The following is a 21,858-nucleotide window of genomic DNA, read 5'->3' as shown; positions in this document are numbered from 1 at the left end:
AGAAACTGTCAAAAATATTTATTTTTTGCAAACTGAAGAAAGCACTTTGTTTTTGTTTTTTTGTGAAGATAATGGATTAAAGGCTGATAAAGACACACCTTTTTGGTCACGTTAGGTTTGTGTGTATATATCTTTTTCCATACAAATAACAAAAGCAAAATGTATGAAATGAAATAAAATGAAGTTGTGGATTTGGGCAAGGATTTATAGGTGATTTAAGACAAATATGAGCACTTTTGTTCCTTTTCTGTACTTACTGTCACCAGCAGTCACTGGAGTTCATAGTCTCACATTTTGTAACATGTATTTTAGGGTGAGAGTGGAAATAAAGTTTAATCACACAGATTTCAATCTGGAGTCTTAGACATGCTATATGAACAACAAAGTAGTTATACTGAGAGAACTGATCAACATAAGGGACTTTTGTAGATATCAAAATTCAAAAAGGTTTATCTCAAAATACAGGAATAAATGAATTTTTGTAACAGTAATTTGTGCGTAAGATTGGTTGAATTCCAATTTCAAAAGGTCTATGCTGGAAAAGTAAACTTTTGACATATTTGTGTGACTCATTTAGCAGTTTATTGGCAAAATGAAAGCGTCAGTAGGATCTTCCCTTTTAAATTGTACATTCATTTTTTTCCTCTGTTGACCTGTTAAGGCATGTCTTCCAAGCAATGGATGAACTGCAAGCAAGCTAAATAGAAGCCCATCTCAGGGTCTCTAATCTTTGCTCATCTGCTGCTCTGCAGGAGGCTTGACAGTAAGGCCCGAAGGGCAAGGTGGTGACTGACAACTTCACTTTCAACTTCCATGCTAACTGTTGCTAAACAATATGAAAAGTGCACATTTGTTCATCAGCATGTTATCCGGAGGCAGACTGAAAATGGGTAATGATTTCAGTGTCTAAAACAGTGTTGCATGTGTGATAAATGTCTAACTTCTTTACTGAAATCCTAATATACTCACCATCAAAATGAGACAATAAATAATAAAAATGATGCGGAACTAAATAATAATCGGACTTTTCCTTGTTGAAAGACAGAGAATGATTTACTCTCTGCAAACTTTGAAGTTTTTCCTCCAACAATAATCTATGAACACGTGCCAAAACACATTTGAGGTATGATTTACTGTTCGAACGTTTCCTGCTGTATGTTAATGAGAACAAAGTACATACACTCGACTGGTTTCTGCTGATTTGATTAAGAGGATAAAAGGATTGCCAACATGACTTGGGATCATACTGGCAGTCTTTTCATCAGTGCGAACATGCTTTTATGAACTTGACAAATAGAATCTATTTACCTTCTCCTATTTATTTTGGTTAATCAAAACCTCTTGATTAACACTGGATGATGAAATATGAGGTAATTGGACTGAGGTACTTCCAATTGTAATAATAATGGTAAGCGCAAGACTGTGTATTTTTACAGAACCTGAGCAAGCATCTCATTTTAGGTGTGGATAGTATTTTTCATGTCACAAAAGACTGTTCTTCTGACATTGGTGGTTATGTTGTTTGTGTGTGGTGTATGTGACAAAGGTTAGACCCATCTAGTAGATAGATAAAGCTATGTAGCACATGCTCAAGAAATATTTCTCACCAAGACTTTAGATTAGCTACTGGACTCCTAGTAACTATCTGCTAAAAGCTGCCAGGAATGTGATCCTGACTCAGTCTGGCTGAGCCAGTGCTGAGCAGGGACACTGTAGGAGGTCAGAGGTGTTTACACAACAGATTAACTCCAGCCTGTTTAGTTAGATACCTTTGTCAAACCTCCTTTATTCTCTCACTTCCATTATTTTCTGATGTTTTCAATTGGATCAACACATGGGTTCATATTTTCAATTTTTGGGTTTAGAAAATATTTTTGTATTTCTGGAAAAAATTATGAGTCAACATAAATTCCAGAGCTTTACAATCTTTGACATTTTTATACCATTAGAAAGTGGATTAGAAATGTTCCATATTAAATTACTTTAAATGGTAAAACAAATTTGAAAGAATACTGGCATACTGTGATGGATGTGCTTTTAATTTTTATGTGGTTAATGAATCTTCTCCCATGAGGTTTGGCTCATTTTCTCTCTCTGGAGTTTCCTTAAAAAAGCCTGCTGTTGCCTGGACTACAGCAACATTATCTTTGGTCATTTTCCAATTTGCAGAGGTTTTTACATGCCTTATCTCTGAGCATGTCTCCACTGAATATAACAGTCTGAGAATCAATTAAATTTCTGACAAGCTTAATTCAGTCCACATATATTGCAAATTTTCTACTGTCGGTTCAAGCTTTCAAAGAGATCTTAATAGATGTCATGGGCATTTACAAAACGTAACTGGGTTGGGAGTTGATTTTTTTCCTGCAATGTTTTTATTAAGTAACTTTTGTTTCCTACAATACAGATTTTCAAAATGCTAATTTAAGAAATTGGCCGAATCTTTAACCTTCCCTCTACTCAGTTAAGAAAATGTACATTGAGAGATCTTTTCTTCAGGTTATTCTCTTTTTAATCATTTGAAAAATCACCACTGAGAGTTGCAGATTTACCAGGGAAATGTGTCTGTGTTTGTAAAATCCATAATTTCAGCTGGTTAGCAGTCTGTGGGTAATGTTATGTTTTTCCTCCTCATCATAATGCAAAACACATTTTCAGTAGGAAATAGACATATGGACTGCAGGCCAGCCAGCAAAGCCCATTCTCCCTGATTTCCTGAGTGTTCCTAAATATTTTCCCTATATTAGGTATTTTACACCACTGTAAACTTGTAATTAGCAATGTTATTTGCGGTTTTGCATTAAGAGATATTTAATTTAAAGTGACTATTCTCTGGTGAAGCGGCAAAGCTGAGAACGTGAAAAAAAGTTGCAAAGATTGACAGTACTGAATCTGGAGGGTTGCAGCGCAAAGTACAACAGCAACAAACTTTGAATTTAAATAGCAAAGTCTCCAAGTTGAATTTATGGTAAGGTAAAGATTTATATGATGATGTGGAGAAGTGTTGTCTGAGGACAAAGCTTGAAAAGCTAACCAGACTGGGGTTTAAAAATGCTTTGATGTGAGCACAGTCTGTCCGTTATTCACTAGAGTGATGAATGAATGCAAATCCTGGCATCATTCAGGTAAACAATTTTAGCCCTGGTTCTGACCTCCACTGTTTCTCTATTAATTAATCCTGGGGTAGAAAGTGTTTCTATCAGACAGACCTTTTGATGTTGGCGAGAAAAAAAAATCATTTTCTTCATCATTTACATTTGTGAAAATTATTTTTGTAGCAACTCTGCTCGTAAGTCCTTTTTCTACAATAATGCAGCCATGCATTCATTTGACATATTCTTTTTAGAAAGGTCCACTGCCACTCTTACTGACAGGTGCTGTTACAGAAGCTACATCACTGTGGATCTGAGGAAGGGCTTTCTGTTTTAAAGGGCATGAGAGAAAAGAGTCAAAAAACAGAAATGTAATGTTACTTATCTGTTCTGAAAAACCAGTAGGAAGGCTGATTGTAATTCATTTCTGTTTTATACTTTTAACAATGTTGGGTGTCCAGCTGTAAAAAATAATATTTGGCCTATAAGCATGAAATCACAACAAAACAGCCTACAATATATATATATATGTTTTCCACAATTGTCAGCATGCACTCTAACTATTTAAGAATTAAACCTTTACTTTTTGCAAAACCGATCAATTATAAGTGCTGAAAGATTCCTAAATTTTTGTTCTGACTGCCACCTATTGACATGTTTGGCATTGCACCTAATGGGTATTGAAAATAAACTACAAAACACAAACATACACATGTACAAAAAAATCAAACCAAAATCTAAACTGTGTTATCAAAGCATCAGACTAAACAAGACAATACCTAATAATTTTTGACAACTGATCTTTTGATTTTATTGAGATTGTAGTTTTGAAGAAATACGAGATATTTACAATTTAACATATACCGTTAAAGATTTAAACAATGTTTTCCAGCCAGATGTGCCTGTGTCTGAACAGTTGTCCAGTCCTGTCAGTAACCTTTGACCTGCAAGTCATTCAGCCCCCAGCTTCACATTTTCAGTCTTCAACATGCAAACAGACATTACAGAGACTGGGATGGAAGTACAAGTACAGCCACTGCTGGTAAAAATAAACTATGTTTTTTAGCTTAATACTTGAACCTGCCTAGGGTGTTGAGATAAGTCTGTAAAGTTTTGTTCCATTCCCCACCTTCTGATATCTTTAGCACAACTAATCTTCACTGCAGTTAAAAGGTAACTTTAGTCACATAACATGAAATCAACTGAGAATCTTTTATATAATCAAATATGTGTAAAATTGACAATCCCAATTTAAGTTTATAAAAAATGTTTTACAGTACCAAAAGAAAGGTTTTATTAGAGCCATTGCAACCTATTCAAATGTATCTTCATGTATATTGCATACTCTAATCAATGAGAACCTTTTGAATTGTTGCATCAATGGCATGAACTCCATTAATCTATGTTACTGCTGTAAGGAAATAAAAACTGTTTACCAGCAGCCTTCAGCTCATTCTGTGGTCTGTTGCCTTGCCTTCTACTGGACAATACCTCATAGGTTCTCTACATAGTTTAGATCAGGCCAGTTTGCAAGCCAATCAAACACAAGGACACCCTGATTAAAGCAGGTGGGCAGGTGCCAAGTTTTACTCACAAATTTAAATCAAAGTCAGAAGGTTTGCATGGCTGATCAAATCATTACAAGTAACCTAGACTGACAAGTCTAGGTAACTTGTCAGTACCCTAGACAAGCAACATTGTCTAGGGTACTGTTATCCCTGTTGCTTGACACCCTTTGCAACCACACTTTTTTTCTTCCACTAAATTTTCTAAAATTTGTACACATGTAGAACTCTAAATATTCGTAGAGACATAATCTAAACCCAACGGAGAATTTTACACTTTTGATTAGTTGCCAGTTTGAGGTTTAGCACATGTTGAAATTTAACAAACTCATAAGGATTTACACATATAAATTTTAAATAGAGCAAGGCTTTTTTGGCAAGGAACGTTTGAGACTTGCCGAATTTGCTCAGTGTGCCAGGAATCGTTTGCTGGACAACTGCCAAGACATTATTCTTCCATCTGTTATTATTTTCAAAATGATTAAAAATAAACGCTGAAACTTATACAGTATGCTTGTTTCGAATCCACACTTTTTAAACTGAATTGCTGAAACAAATAAATGTTCCAACAATTTCCTTATTTATTTAGATGAATCTGCGCAACACCTCTGGTGGAAATGACAAAAGATATGAGATCTAACAAATTACTTCAACTAATAGACCTGATTTATGAGGGGGCTTTTCCGCCGGCGCACCGCTCATCCCTGCGTCCTGTGGGAGGGAAGAGGTGGAGAGCGGAGGGTGGGACTGATGATGAGAGGGAGAGATTGAATGAGAGGCACACAGGGAAACTAAGAGAATCCATCACAACAAATCTTCTCCAACAATCAAGGAAGTGGAAATACCGAGTGCATTTTACCCCACACATGGCCGTGTAGTTTTTAACAAACAGAAGTTCTGCAACAGCCAACAAAGTTCTGGGCGCGGAGGCAGACGGGGTCCACGCTCTAAAGGATGGACCACTTCATAAGGAGCAGGTCGCGCAGAAGAATACCGCTATTTATTTTTATCCTACTTCACCTAACGACGGCTCAAACTGGTAAAGTATCAAATTAATTACTGTGCCATAAGAATGGATCTAAATCAGCTTATGGAGCCATAGAAACATAGAAAGTTCCTTCAGTTCTAGTCTAAAATTCATCCAAGTTTCTTTCACTGTTTGCGGGCATGTCTTCGTCTCACTTTGCCCTGAAGCAATACTTTGGTTTTAGGCCAACAGAGGAGGCCAATTTGCATTTTTGCAAGTTTAACTTTCTATCTGATATGCAAAGCAGCTTTTAATAATTTGAGGCTGGTGCGAACGTGTTGCAGGCTGTAACTTGTTATGTAGAGTTGATATCGGTTGGTAATAAATTGGCTCAAATTTCTTTCAAAAGTTTCCTAGAAGAGCGCAAATAACTAATTTCGTTAAAAATTCTCGGGTCAACGAACATACCGTGATTAAATGCGCTTGTGTTGCCACATTTGCATTTTAATGCAACATAACTTATAATGCTTGAATTTGAAAGAGACCCTTTCCGCGTCGGGTCAGGATTCTGCGTCTCAGTGGGCTGCAGGCTGTGATGTCATGTTTGAGTTTGCCTGCGACCGGCATCGGTTTACCGCGAAAAGGTTTAACGTCGGTCTGAGAACGAGCTGAATGTCTGAACACCGCAAGTAACTGAGTAGATTAACATTCCTGTCATGGATCTGTTTAATGTATCCCCTCCTTGCAAATGTCTGATGTTCAAGCGCTTAGCATTAGCAGTCTCAGCCGCCATGTTCCTGTTTATTCTGACAAACGGAAATGTTTGACAGGTTTAATGCCTCTACCTATATAATACCCTGCACATCTAGTTTCATTGCATGTAAAGGCAAAGTGGACTCATTTTTCTGCAATACACCTGCAAGAAAACAAAGCTGTGGGCTCCTCCATCACTGTGTCATGCTGCACTTAAAAACACATCCAATAGTTTGTGTATTATATATGCCATTTGGTTCACTGCTGTTTGCCACTCTTATGGTCTATGGCCTATGGCTATTGATATTTGATGTTTGCTTTTAAGAGGTGCAGACCACTTCCTTTACAGGTACTGCTGCTCAGAGACCCCTAATGGAGTGACACTTCTCAGCAGCAGGAACGGTGATCACTTAAAGATGTTTTATCTTTACCCATGGCTTACACACACTTTATAGCTGGAAGCATTTCTTGTTCACTGACTGAAATGAAGTGATGGAACGAGGAAGTGAGCCAGCTGACCTAATCACATCCAAGTGGCACAGTAGCCTCTGTGTCCACAGCTAATGAGGGTCTGGTGCACTCGGAGACTGAGATGATTTCAAAGCGCACAGCACATGTGGCTGTGTTGAGATTGTGGCCTTACTTTTGTGCTTGCAGTTGATAATATGTTTGTGTCTCTGAGTCTTTTAATGTTAGACATCAACATGTGTATGTTCCAGCAGAAGAAGGCTTTCGCATATGCCCACTCTGTGTGTTTGAGACATGAGAGAGCTTTTTATGTACAGACAGGAAGTGAGACATTCTTGTACATGCACAATTCACTTCAGTTACATTCACATGTTCTACTTCCACACATTTGAGTTTCCTTTGCATTCAAAGTCTAAGTATGTGGAGAGTTTATTTTCCGTGCCTTATCTCCTTGTGTATATTTTCTTCCTCCTACGACTTCTGCCCTGTCTTGTCCTTCACTAACAAGAGGAAACATACATAATGCAGACCCCCCACTGTGTCCTGTTTGATCCTGTCCTCTTTCTTGTCCAGTATCAAACTCCCAAATGCATAGAACAAGAGCTTTCCCTTTGATCAAAGAACAAATTAATGTCAACTGAAAACAAATTAGAAGGTCGGTTTAATTAGGCACTGTTCAAATGCAGAACACAGGGATTTTTGGGTCTCACTGTGTGACTATCTTATTTCACTGGAAACATTAAACATCAGAAGTGTCGGATATGACGAACTCTGCGCCTAGTTGCTGATTCTGCAAGATTCACATTAAACTGCTTCTCAGACTTTGTGATGAGCCAAACTATTTGGAACCCCCCCAACTCTTTAATATGTAGAAGTGATGCTTAAACACGTTGTGGCGCCGGACTGCAATCTATAGTATTCCATGCACATCTGGCTTCCAGAAAGTCCCTATCCCTTCAGGGTTCTACGGCTCTGAGCTTCTGATCACTGAAAGCTCCAAGCAGCTTTCAGTGGGACTGGTTGGAGATGCTTCCTGTAGAATTGCAATGAGCAGACATCAGAGGATCTCTCTTCTTTGCAGTGTCCCTTTATGTCATCTGTGTTTTTATTCAAGTTCATGAACCCAGTGCTCATTGCTGTAGAGGTCATAATTATGAAAACAAGATTGGAACCTGTATATTTTTATTTTTCTTCCTTCCACAGTCTGAATATGTGTTTTTGATAGGGCTGCACAATGTTTTGCAAGTGTATCATTATCACAACCTCCCTGTCTGCGATACACATTTTGTGAAGAACTGCTTGGATTGGAATTAATACAAGATATTTAAATACCATATAATGAAAATTTATGTACCTGTAATATATTTGGTGATGCTATTTGTTTAATGTAGCAAAAACTTTTCTAAAAGTAAGAAGGTCACATGGTGGTAAAGTCATTTGGAAACAGCACGTTGTTTTAAAGCTGAAAACAGAAGCGACTTTATCCATAAAACATCGTGGAGTCAAAATAACAAAGAATTAAAAATGACAGAAATGATTAATTTTCTTTCTTTTTGGAGCAGTTGCATTGACAACTTTTTATCTTGGGTCTTTGCTGGCTATGAATCTAAAGCATACAGATATTGATACTTTATACTTACTGTTTATTTTGTGAAAGTCATGACTCTTGTGTATTCATCATTATTATTTCAATTTGCATGTCTTACTGATATTGAGCAGCTAATATTGGATTAATTAGTTGCTCTACATTGCCCTAAATTGCATGGTTGTTTATCCTGTGTGTCTTAGTGTTGCCCTGTAATGAACTCACAACAGGAGCAACAATAGCAACAAAAAAAGAAAGAATTTTAGATAGACCAAACAAAAATATATTTTGAAAATATATTTAATACTCTGTGGAAGGGTTAAAGGACATTACAAAGAAATGAAAAATCATTACTGACTCTGTCTGGTTTGTATGAAACTCTGTCTGATCACTTGTTAATTTGTGCTTCTTTTCCTATTGGTGAGAAGTTGTGATTCCTTTTAGCATTTTAGAGTAAAATAAACTATTGTCAGGTAGTTTTAACATTAAACAGGCAAAGGAAATCATACAGAAATGACACACTTATTGCTCAAGAATGTCGTCATATGTCCAGAAGTTTAAATTTGGGTTCTTCTGAGGGGCGGCTGTTTGGTTCAGGGCCTTGAGGGGCAGGTGTTTTCTCTGTGGGCCAAGTAGCTATTGGCCTGTCAGCTCATCATGCGGAGGAACAAAACAAGATCATGGAAATCTGCGGAGATTCAAGAATGTGGTGCTGACGTGAACTGGAAGGAATCATGTAACAGATTCCTCACAAATCTTCTTGCTTCAACACCAAAAGGATAACTGATATGGATGTGGAGCTATTAGCTCTAAAAACTCAACAGAGTTCCTGACCTACATTATTCAGTAGTGGGTATGATTATCATACATGCTTTTTGTGGCTGTCATTGTATGCATTCAAGTATCTTGCCCCTTATTTATGAATGAACTTGTTTCTCTGTTTTAATTTTAATTTTAATTGTCAAAGATTTGAATGCAAATGTTTGATAGATTAATTATTTGACTACACTCTTACATGTGTTAAATGACTCCTTCCTTTTTATTTAGATTTTGTTGCTCATTGATGTTTTATCATTTGTAGAATTTTATGTGTACTGTATTTTAGTGCTGTTTTTGTCCAGGACAAATGAGATTTTAAATGAGATTTAAAATCTTAATTGGTCTTTAAATTGACTGCTGGAGATAGGCACCAGCACCCCTTGTGATCCTGCCGTTATAATAAGTACATAATAAACGGAGGGATCTTTATAAAGTAATGATGATAATGATAATAACAAATACATGTTCATCTATTACATAAACAGATGGACATTTAACATTTATACTGCAGTGTATCACTACATTTGAATAATAATACAAAACAAATGGCTTAATCTACATTTCTCATATTTAGAATATACCTTTTAAAAAATTCTTCACATTTATTGCGTGTGTCACACATAAAGCAACAGAAATTCAAAAGTAGTTTTAACAAGACAAAATGTTCCATGTTATTTTTCCCCCTAAAGCTGACTTAATCAAGCTACAGTAGATATAAACAGTTAATGTAGATCATGTGCTCAGTTTGTCAAGATCATTTGTGTTTTTTACTTTTTAATCTGTGTTACATGTATTAGTTCCTCTTAACTTGCAGTGTTCTTGTCTGCACACAGATGTAACCCAGACAAAGGGTCACATCCTGTTCTAATTAAATTATCGCTTCCCAGTGCCTGAGAGAAAATGTGTCTAGATTTATTCAACCACTTGCACTGGATCTTTCATCAATTTTTCATTGTTAATCACCATCTTTTAGAGAGCTTGGCGCCCTTGGACCGTTTTTTTTTAAAATACATTCTCTTTCTGCTGCACTTTTTACAGACAATTTAATTTCACTGAGCAGATTTTTATTTCTTCTTGATCCAAACATGTATTTTTCATCAGCTGATCTAATCTGAGCATCTTGTGTTATTTAAAGTGTAAATGTCAGTTCTTTCCCTCCTCTCATTCCAGGGTGTGGTCGAAGATACGGTGGGAATATTTAAGTGCGCAGATCTCCTCTTGGCTTCATTTTTTGTTAAATTTCTCCCAGTTCGCAAATGCAATCACTGTTGACAGTGTAGTACTGTCTTTATGAGAGCGGGGTGTTCTCAGGGAGGGTTTGGAGTGTAGGTGGTGTGAGTCATAAAGAATGTCTTCGGAGACATTTGCTTTAGAATCACAGAGCACACATTATGTCCATGGATGACTGAAATGGAGTTGTGTCGCCACAGGACAGAGAGAGAATAGACCATAAGATCTACACATAAAGAGTGTTCACTATCAGTTCTTGGGAACAGGATGCAATCTGTAAGACAGACTGCTCAAATATTCTCTGCCTAATAAAGCTTGTATGTCAAAGCCACTGGTTATCTCCCAGATAAAAGTACAATGGGAAGAAAAAGCGTGCTTAGAGAAAGTAAGAATCTGCAAGTTTGTTTCAGCTTTATATGTGCATTTTCTGCATCCTCCCAACATTCAATTTGCTGTATTTGAATGTTTTGCAAAAACATCTATGAGCAGGCTGGATATTTTAGCTCTTTCCCAAGTACTTTGACATTTACTGTAGTTAAAAAACACCCCGGTCCATGGAGAGTTTGTGAAATTTAAGTCATGTAGCACAGTTGCTTCATGCACAGCTTATTTATCAGTAGAATTCCAGAACTTTTGAAGATTTGGATCTTTTTTTTTCATCCTTGCTCAACCTTCCCAACTTTCTCTGAATTGACATAAGTTGAAAGGGGAGGTAAGGACATTGCAACAAAGAATAATGAGATGCGAGTGAAACTTGTTCAGACAGTGCTGCAGGAAAGGTAAAGAAGCTGTTAGAATTTATATAACTCACACTGACTTAATGGATCTTAAGCATGGAAACGATAACATTCTTTCACTGATGTCTGCGCGTATCCAAACTTCTAAAGGCAGCCTTCCATTTCTCTGGGCTTTTTTTCTTGATGCTTGTGTGGAATAGGCTGTTTTTATTTTACAAGGGTAAAACTCTTTAATAAGCTTTTCACATTGCATCAACAGCTTTTACACTGACGTCTCCACAGGTTGGTGGATATTTTATATCCAGGTTCTCAGCATCACACACACCCATACCAATGAGGTTTTTGTACATTGGTTTGTTGGAATCTTATGATTCCACCCAAATCTAATTACAGGTGTCACCCTGACTACTTATTGGAAACACACAGTGTCTGCTGCTTGCTTCAGATGTCTCTTTGTGAGTTAGTTACAGATTTTTATTATTCATTTATTGATATACGAGTGTTAGAGGTCAACAATCTTTTGTCACCCTCAAACGTAATTGGAGAAAATGGTAACATTCAAAACTTACAGCTTTATGCCTTTGTTGGATAGTCCAAATAGATAAGATTAAAGTAACTTTGTCAGGTGCTGATATAGTTTGGCGGTCAGCTTCTTTTAAATTAATTAACCCCATGTTGCTTCTGTTTAGGATCATCACAAGGGAGCAATGTTACAAACATCAGGGCCTTATGACTTCTCTTCCTCACTGTCAATTGTTTTGGACTTGAATTGGATTCTGATGTTTGGGGAGAGGAAAAGCTAACTTTTAGTTTAGTGACAAAATGCGCATACTGCTCATAACAAAAAAAATCAGGTTACGGGTTTGTTTTGTATTTATGCTGTGGCAAATTATTTACTTACTGTTTTAACAGTTCAAATAAAACCAACTGGTCTTGGTTTGCTAGGCATTATTTACTTTATACTTGCAATTAAAATGATCAAGCTAGTTTAAAAAAATCCTTCGTCCATTAAGTAGTTCAAGTATCAGCATTGCTCTGCCTAACAGAGCAATGCATGTACTCATGTATTTATAAGTACATGCAATATTTAACCACTGCTGAATTAGCACTTTACCTCTGGAAAGTGACAGTTATAGGAAATCTCTGAAAGGCCTACGACAAAGTCCAAGCTGTCTCTTTTTTTGCTGTCCTGGCAGGTTTTTTTTGGCCCATCACAGCTCTGCTACATGACTGCAAACAGTAGCCCACACAAAATATTTCTTTCATTGTCAATAAATTTCCCAGTGCCACCAAAACGCTGACTTCCTGCAGAAATATATTATATAAGAAGAAAAATTCTGCTGTGTATCACACTGAGGCCTCCGGACTTTGGATTCAATTGTCAGCAAAAGTTTGCAGGAGAAGATACTTCTCAGGTGTATTGTACAAAATTGCATGATGTGGATATTTATAAAACATAAGCTTGATTAAAATTAGCTTCAGCCATACTTGAATTGATTATTTTGCAACTGAAGCTTTTCAAACAGTACTTTACTGTTCAAGCTAAAGAAATGCTTTAGTTTTTGCCATTTTCTGCTATTTCTGTAATGATTTGATTTGAATGGTGTGTATTACTCTTTATATAGTCAACATTTGCCCCATCAGATCATGTTTTCTATTGTTGAACATAGTTAGAATTTATTGCCTTATCTACCAACAACCTCTAATGTGAGGTAGCTGAGGGCGATGGAGCTGTTAAAAATGTTTGGGAAAAAAAAAAAAAGACGGAGTCTGCTTTGCAAATAAATAAAGCCATAAAATGTAATGCTGTGTTTTTCTCCAAGCGGTGTCTGGGCAATAGTAAACTCTCCCCACATGTTTAATTAACGAGGAGAATAAAAGGCAAACTCTGAGCAGCAAGAGTTTCAGGAGGCAATTTGGGTTTAGGATCCTCATTTCAGATGCTGGGAATGCAAAGTGCTGAGCCACGCTCTGTAGCAGCTGGTGGGAGACTGGCTGCGCACAAAGCTCTGATCCTGGCTAATGCTCACGACTGCACTTTATCAGCAGACATCTAATAACATGAGCAGCGAATTGCAAATAAAACACAGGCTCATTGAAAGGAGGGAATCTGACGTCTTGAAGGAATCCCTTATCTGTAGGGGATAAAGTTACTGTAATAAACATTATTTGATCATCTATGGTTCAGAAAATGCATTTAAACAATTGTTATGTTACTGGGCTTGCAAAAAATACAAAATGAAAAAAATAACTCATTCCTTTATTTGTTTGTGGCATGTAAAACTGAGGATGACTGGTGTAGATTAATTTAAATGGAATCCAGATGTGTCATTGTTGGCTGGCACAGGGGGATCTGTGCAGGTGTCAGCTGTACTTAGAGAATTACAGAATTACAGGTTAGTCTGGGTACCACCTCTTATGCTATAATAACATCCACAGAAGCCAGACCACCTGCCACCACATCGCAGGGGACCTCATCTTTTTTATTGACTCACAGGAAGCAGGAAGGCACCACACATTAAAACCAGCTACCAGCCACAATAAGACCTGCTCATCGGACAAGTAACAACTAGTATTTAGCTGAGCCAGACAAAAAAGCGGCTTGTCGCAAAGGCAGAATTGTAGTTTTGAGCTGACAAGATAAAAGCATTCTCCCATATGCTACAACACTTTCTGTCTTAAAGTGTTTTGTAAATTTTTTTTTCATGCAATGTTAGATGGAGGGACAAACAGACACCAAGACATAATTTATTAAAGTGCATTAAGTTGTGTGAAATGGCTGAATTTACGAGTGTGTGAGCATGAAATAACTCCATGTTTTCTCAGATTCCTTTAATACCATGGACAGATGGTTCATTTTCTCTTGGTTTCCATTCACAGCTGATCCTGTTGATGTTTTGCGAGTTCTCGGGCTGTCAGAGAACATGGAGGGGGTTTCCTTGGAGGCTGGTTTCTGCACTAGCAGGAGGGGCACCGAGGAGGCGGACCTGGCTTACAAGATCAAAAAGATCCAGCTCAGCACTCCCACTAAACAGCTATTCCATGGTACTGTCTAGACTTTTTTTCCCCTTCTATATGACAACACACAGAAAATCCTCTTAATCCACTTCAACCATGGGGCTCTCAATCATTTCCTTTAATGTCTGAAAACATTAAGATGTACAGAATATGTGCGAATGTTGACTCTGTAAAGCATAATATATGTGACAGACCCTCACCTACTTTTCCCCCCTTCTACACTTCGTCTTTTCATGGTTAATATTTTTCATCATTATCCTTATCTAGGTCCTTCCCAGCAGGTGATGAAATGCGTGCTCCCTGCTGTGCCCCGCTCTTCATTTCTTAACAACTCTCCTCTCTGCTCCTCCACCTGCAGATTCCACTTTTCCTGAGAATTTCTCCCTGATGGCTACCGTAAGAGCTAAAAAGGGCTCCCAGTTCTTCCTTTTTTCAGTGTATGATGACCAAGGGGTGCAGCAGGTGGGGCTCGAGGTGGGTCGGTCCCCTGTCTTTGTGTACGAAGACCAGCATGGGCAGCCCACTCCACAACAGTATCCTATTTTCAGGAAGATCAACACAGCAGATGGAAAGTGGGTAGTATGAAGGCCTTATCCTCCCTGTTAAATATGACACCAAGTGATCTGACAGAACTAAGCTGTTAGTTTGATTTCATGTGTTAATTCTATTAATCTTAACCAAACTCAACATGAGATTCATAGTCAAATTATCTTGTCTAAATGCTTTGCAATATATGTTAAAAACTTGGGATAAATTAGGCATTTTCTATGGACACAAACAAATAAACTCCTCCTTTAAGAACTAACCTGTGTTAATTCTTTCTGGCTGATGTTTCAGATGGCACAGGATAGCGTACAGCGTTCTCGACAAGACTGTGACCCTTTACTTGGACTGCCAGAAGGTGGAAACTCTGGATCTGCAACGGGGGGACGATGCTGTGGTCAGCACTGAGGGAGTTATTGTTTTTGGAACACGGCTGCTGGATGAAGAAGTTTTTGAGGTACGAGATTATGAAAGAGCATGACCACAAAATAGATGAAAACAGTTCATTTCAGGGTCGGACTCATAGTTACTCTACTGCTTTTTTTTCTATTATGTTTAGATCTCTTCTCAGCAGATCTGGTTTGGCAGATACTAAGAATAAACAATGTGATTGTATTGTGTGCTGTGACCCTCTAAGCAGCAGCAGTTCTGTGTTCTGAGTGAATTTTTGTGGTGGTTTAAACAAAAGAAATTGTCTAAAACTTTACGTCTCTTATTTTTGTGTTGCATGTGTGTGGGAAGCTTATTCTGCTGGGGTTATATAGTCTACATTAAATGACAAGGCTCAGTTGGGGACTTCCTAGTGATCATGCATGACCTATTTTATTCTTTCATTTGGAAACCTCTCAGGGTTGTTTTAAAAAAACAACCAGATGGAGTGGAGCTTATCTAAAGTGCTACAAACATATGTGGTTTTAAAATGGTCAAGTAGTTTAAACAACAGGGATTTAAACTAGTTATTAATATAGTTAGATTATGTGTTCCACTGCACCAGTTTTTAAACAATATTTTAATTGATTTTTTTCTTACTTATATCTACACAGTTCCAGTTTAATTATGGCAACTTGGGAATTTGCAACTTCTATTAGTACTGCCACATAGATCCCATTGAACATGATCTACAGTAACTTCCTTCTTCTGGGATTTGTTTTTACATTTTGTCACATTAAAACCACAAAATGACACTTAATTTCTAAAGAATAAAAGATATACCCAATATATCTGCACAAGGTAATGGATAAATCGGAAGTGGTAAGGAAACAACACATGCTTGTAAAAAGGTTTTATATATATAAAAAAATTGTAGTCAATGCCTTTTTAAATTAATATCCTTTCCAGTGTAACCAGTTGCCTTAACAAGTCACCTAATTAGTAATCATAATGCAGATTTGTAATATAATCTAAGTATTTAAATACAGGTGTTTTGTGATGATTTCAGATGTTTGCTTGAGAAGATCAGTGACCAAAAAGCTTCATGAAGTCCAAACAACGCACGAGACATATGTTGTTAAAAACTCACAGCTTGAGCAAGGAGAGAATTAATTAAAGAAGCAGAGAATAGGCCCATGGTAATTCTGGAGAAGCTGCATAGGTTCTATTAATGGTATGCTGCAGAAATGTGGCCTTTTAGGAAGTGTGGCAATAAGAAAGACGTTGAAAAGCAAAAGCGGAGCTTATCTAAAGTGTAGCAAATATATTTGTTACACTTTTAAACACATTTCAAGTTTGAACCCTTTGGTTTATATGCTGAATGCTCTTTTATGGACAGAGCTAGAGCTACACATCACCCAGAATATACAATTGCCACTGTTAAACATGATAGATACCAGTTGACACTCCGGGGATGTTTTGCTGTGAAAGTGAGAAAGTGCTACACTAACTACAGAGTAATCTTGGTAATTGAAAATAGACTTGCAGCTTTAAGAGAACTGTCAATTTTTTTATTTATAAAAACAATTAAATCATTTGTTCTTTTCCTAACAGTTTACAGTCACACCATACTTTGTGTTGATCTATCACACAAAATCACAATAAAGTGCAAAAAGTTTGTGGTTATAAAATGACAAAATTGAATCAAGTTCAGACTTCGAGGCTTTAAACAATTTGTTAAGATAATTTTGTAGAATGTGGGTGACATATGAGTTGTTTGTCAATTGTTACTGTAAAGAAATGACTGTCAGAAGAAAATATTATGTTTAAGAAGGAAAATGGTAACTTATCCAGTTTAATTTTCATGCAAAGCCAAAAAATAATGCCAGCTTTAATTTAAAGATCTGACTTTTCACATGGGGAATCTTGGTAGTGTGACTGCAACAATAAATAGCTTAATCTCTACTATTTAAGGGATTTCTGCAAAATGAAACAGGCAGGCTTTTTACATTAACATGAATGGCCACATATGTATTAATATGCAGCAAAGCTCACTCGGGGAGTATCAAATCAAACTCTGAGTCTCACCAGCTCCCTTTTTCACTGCTGTAACCTTTACTGTCAGTCATTCTCTGTGCTTCCCATGATAATACTCAACCTTCTCCATTGTCATTCCCAATGAGGCCCAACTAAATCTCTAACCAACAGCATGAAATTGAGATCAGCTCAAGCCCCTTCCCCTTCCATGTCCTCAGGGCTCAGAGTCCTCCTAATGGCGTACAGAAGAAAATGGAAGATAGAGGCATAAGATAAGATTCTGTACCTGTTAAAAGGTTTTGTGAATGTGCAGGGGGAGTTTTTTTATTCTTAGTTGCAATGACAACAAAGCAATAGAAATTCCTGAAAAAAAATTATAGATCAGAATACTTATTTGCAAACAGATTTTTTCTTGCTTGATATGGTTTTATTAGTTTCTTTCTTCTTTTTTTTGCATATTGTCTTCTTATGAACTTGTAGCTTTTTGGGTTTGTATGCATTGTCAACACTTCAGTTTTACCTTTGCCCACAAATTAACATCTTACCATTTGTGCCCTTAATTAACATCAGCTGCCTGAGGTTAAATAAGGGCACACCACGCTGTTCCCCTCACCTCCACCCCCCTCCCTTGTAGACAGTGACTGTAGCTTTCCAGTTTATGTAATTACTTTAAATCCCACTTGAGAAATGTGTCTCCTTGTGGGCAGCATAAATTTCCCGTTTCAAAAGTAACCAAGACCTCTTAATTTTTGGCTTTGGTCCAAAAACACTCTGATGCCCTAATTTATCATCTTATGCAAAGAGTCATGATGATGATCACATCCGATTTGTGGTTATGACTAATACGTTAAAGTCAATCTGTATTATGTGTCATCCAAATCATCCTTTATGTCAGTCAATAAACGTTTTGAGGTCAAATATATATATATATATATATATATATATATATATATATATATATATATATATATATATATATATATATATACTGTATATTCTAATTCTAAACTAAAGAACCCCCTTACTGGTCTCTGTGTTTTTTCCCTTTTTGTGTTTTAAATTAAATTGTGTATTCTTTTAATTTTTATGTTGTATTTCAACAGCAGAGTTCTATATATTGGGTGAGGCTGGTACCACAGGGAGAGAAGTTAAGCAGGCTGACCTCTGGGCCTCTGTTCCCAGGCCCTGGTTCTGGGGAGGTGGCCAATGTTCTGGCCCAGTTCTCCCATCATGGGACCTTAGTGTGGGAGCACAGGGACTGTGGTCCGCCTATTGGTTCCAGATTGCCTACAAACTGCTACACAAACTCAGTATTTTTGCTTGGAGTTGCAGTAAAATAAACATCAATTTGGCCCTGCTGTGTTTTAGTTTTGGCTGCTGTATGCCTCCAGTACACGGACTGTGAAGATAAGATCCAAACCTGGATTGCATTGTTAGGAAATTTTGATCCATTCTGTTTCAAACAGTACAAGCAATAAGAGAGTTATTGGCCTAGTGTGCTCTGCATGTTGAAACAACTATTACAGTGCATAACATTGTGGAGCAAATGTGATGTTTGCACCATCAAAAACTTATTCAACATGGTTGTCAGCTTTTTAGATGTAGCAATTGTTGCAACTTAGGCAAAAAAAGTTTAACTCTTGTTATTTTATCCACATATTGTGCAGGAAGGGATTGTTTCCTGATCTGATTAAGGCATGTCAGAAGGCCTTACTGCTCCTCCTCACTGAGAGTTCAGTTTCTTCTGACATGGGTGAATATGATTGCAGGCTTTTAGGGAGGCAGTGGATAAAAAAACAACATAGTGTTTGCCAAAAAAAACAACACAAAAACTGAATGCTAATTCAGATGATGTGTTTTCTTTATGCAATTCCTCTTCAGATGTCGGGCCTTATACTAAACAGAGTATGGAGCACATTAGCTTTATGACTTGTGCTTTTCAAGAGGGGTTAAAAACACAAGAAAAGTGCAGATGAGAATTTTCTTTGATTTCAAATTGTGATTGGATTAGTTAGAATTAGCTCCCATTTGCTTTTCTTTCTCCTTTGTCTCTCACCTTTGAGTGCAAACATTTTATTTCCTTGGATCTGGCTTGTGGCCAAAACAGGAAGAATAATTGGATAAGTACTCCTTTCATGTTTGATGTTTTGAAAGCATAAAATGCGGTTTGAATAGTCAATCCTAGGTTTATCCTTTTGCTCTGCAGTTAAGACTATGCATGACCATTTTTTGCTGACAAAGGTTGTCTTGAGCTGTTTCAGGTGTTGTGAAACAGTGATGTTATTACTTTGGATTTATTTGACCTGTGGCTGCTAAATCCAGTAAAAGAGATTACAATGGGACATTAATTAAAACAATATCACGGTTTCAATCAAATATAATTTATCCCACATTCCTGCTCAGCTGTCCCAGTTTACCATTTCACCTGACAGTTATGCTTACAAAGGGTGTGATTCCTTTCACTAGTATACTGCTGTCAAACAGCAAGCAAAGTGACCTTTTGACTTTTACTTTTTAACATTTTCCCAATAATTATTTTACAATTAAATTCAGAAACAAATCTGGATTTCACAGAGCTGTGAAAAAGTATTCATCCCCGGTTCTCTATCCTCTTTTTTCATTTCTTTTCACACTTAAATCTTTCAGGTCATAAAATAAATATTAGTGTCAGAAAATATAACAAATTGCTGTTTTCAAGCGATTATTTCTTTTATAAAGTAAAAAAGGCATCCAAACCAACATAGCATAATGTGTGAAAATTTTATTACCCCCTAAATTTGGTATCTGTTTGTGTCACACTTGGTGTAAACAACAGGCATTAATAATATTTTATGGTTCAATCTGTTGTGGTAAATTGCACTGGTCTTAATGGAGTCCCATTAAAAGGAGCCACATTGTATCACGCTACAACTTCCATGATTGACTTTTCTTGTGATGCTTGTTTGTAAAATGCTTTGTTAGTTTAATGCTAAATGTAGAGAGACGAACAACTTGCCAAAAGTTACAGCTTTGGCTTGTTAGTGCACACAATATGTGTCAGAATGTTGTGGAGATTGTCAAGATATTTTACAGCAGATGAAACTCCATGAATGCCAGTTTTACCCAGTCTGTTTTCTGCTGTTGGATCATGAACACTGAGCTAAACTGAGGCCTACAGTGCTTTAGATCAGTGTTTCCCAACCCTGGTCCCCAAGGCACATGGCCCTGCATGTTTTAGGCGTTTCTTTGCTACAATCAGCTGAATCAGGCGTTTTAAAGCAGGGAAACATTTAAACTATGGTGCCACTTAGCTTTGATGTTAGAACTTGAATCTGGATTTGACATCAAATTCAAAGGAACCATTTTCCTTTTCCTAAAAAACAGATTTGTGAATTCTTGTGCTCAGTGATGTGGCTAACTACTGTTAACAGTGCAAGCTAACAACTACGCATTTCTCTGCAGCTTCTGAACTCAAGAAGCTGCAGAGATATTTACTGCAGCACATTGCATAGTACTCAGTAAGAAAGATTTAATGAGAAACAAATAATCAGAAGTACAAATAGAAAAATTTTGATGCTAAGTATTTTGAGGGTTTTAAACATGGCTGCCACATTGGATTTTCAGGTTATGGTAAGTTAGAAACTACCAATTTCCTGAATCAGATTTTAAACTACAGTGTCATTTCTGTTAATTGTTCAATTCAAACTTGGAACTTTGAACTTCTAAGTGAAAATGGAATGCACTATTAAACTACAGTATATTCAATATATAGGATTTTTTTTCCTCTTTTGTTTTTATGATGAAACTCTAAAATTAAGATGGCCAGGTCCTGTAATACTGATACTTTAAAATATCTGTCAAAGTTTCAGGACTTGGAGAACTTGCTGAGGTGATTCATGTTATTAAAAGACTGAGACCCCCTGGCTAACTTCAAGTTTTCTTCCAGGTTTATTTAGGGTTACATGTTCATTATACAGTCTAACAGTAATCAGGCTTGATTATGACTTGTAAAATTTAACTCAGCTTTCCAAAATATTCTATTCATCAGAGTTAAATCATGATTTAACACGGGTACAATTGCAGTTTTTTCACATAGGGCCGGGTTAGTTACATTAGCTTTTTCCTCCTTAAAATAATTTAACTATCATTAGAAACTACATTTTGTATTTATTCATGCAAATTTTCTTGGATACTTGCTCTAATTTATTTGATGATATGAAACATTTAAGTGAAACAAAACAACAAATGAAATCCATAACAGAGCAAATACTTTTTTAGTGGTATTTCTTGTAACATTGCTGTATGAAGCATTGAGTTTACTATTGTCCTTGATCAATTATTACTTGAGATGTAACCTAATGTTCTTTCACAGCATAAATAAAAAATTCTTCTAGTCCTTTAAATGCCACGAAGAATTCAGTATTCTTATAAGGAGATGTTGAGTGTGCAGATGCTAAAGCGAGTGGAGCCTGTGGGCTCAGAGCTGCAGGGTGCAGCACTGCCGTCTTTGTCCATGTTTGTAAATATGCTCTGGCATTATGCCTGGAGGGCACAATGGGGAATTAAAGGTCCTGACAGGGGGGTGTGAGAGAAAGCTTTTTGACTGTTTCTTGCACAAAAAAGAACCCCCTCCGGGGGCTATAGGAGCACTGTGAGCAATTGTCTGTGTCCATGCTATCACTTTTATCAGTCTGAC

The 21,858-nt window shown here is 36.9% G+C and overlaps 1 protein-coding gene across 3 annotated transcripts in view; it reads left to right on the top strand.

Moving 5' to 3' along the window:
- The first annotated feature begins 5,411 nt into the window (after positions 1-5,411).
- The window catches only part of col5a3a (collagen, type V, alpha 3a), a 52,556-nt gene continuing 36,109 nt past the window's right edge, over positions 5,412-21,858 (top strand). For all 3 annotated transcript variants that reach the window (XM_032587169.1, XM_032587168.1, XM_032587167.1), the window contains exons 1-4: positions 5,412-5,696; positions 14,097-14,261; positions 14,593-14,806; positions 15,072-15,234. In XM_032587169.1, the coding sequence (XP_032443060.1) occupies positions 5,612-5,696; positions 14,097-14,261; positions 14,593-14,806; positions 15,072-15,234 (627 nt within the window). In that variant the 5' untranslated portion in view covers positions 5,412-5,611. The remainder of the gene's footprint in view (positions 5,697-14,096; positions 14,262-14,592; positions 14,807-15,071; positions 15,235-21,858) is intronic.

The sequence above is a fragment of the Xiphophorus hellerii genome, chromosome 16 (genome assembly GCF_003331165.1).
Source record: "Xiphophorus hellerii strain 12219 chromosome 16, Xiphophorus_hellerii-4.1, whole genome shotgun sequence".
NCBI lineage: Eukaryota > Metazoa > Chordata > Actinopteri > Cyprinodontiformes > Poeciliidae > Xiphophorus > Xiphophorus hellerii.
The sequence above is the reverse complement of the archived record's forward strand: the minus strand, read 5'-3'. Positions and strand labels throughout refer to the sequence as shown.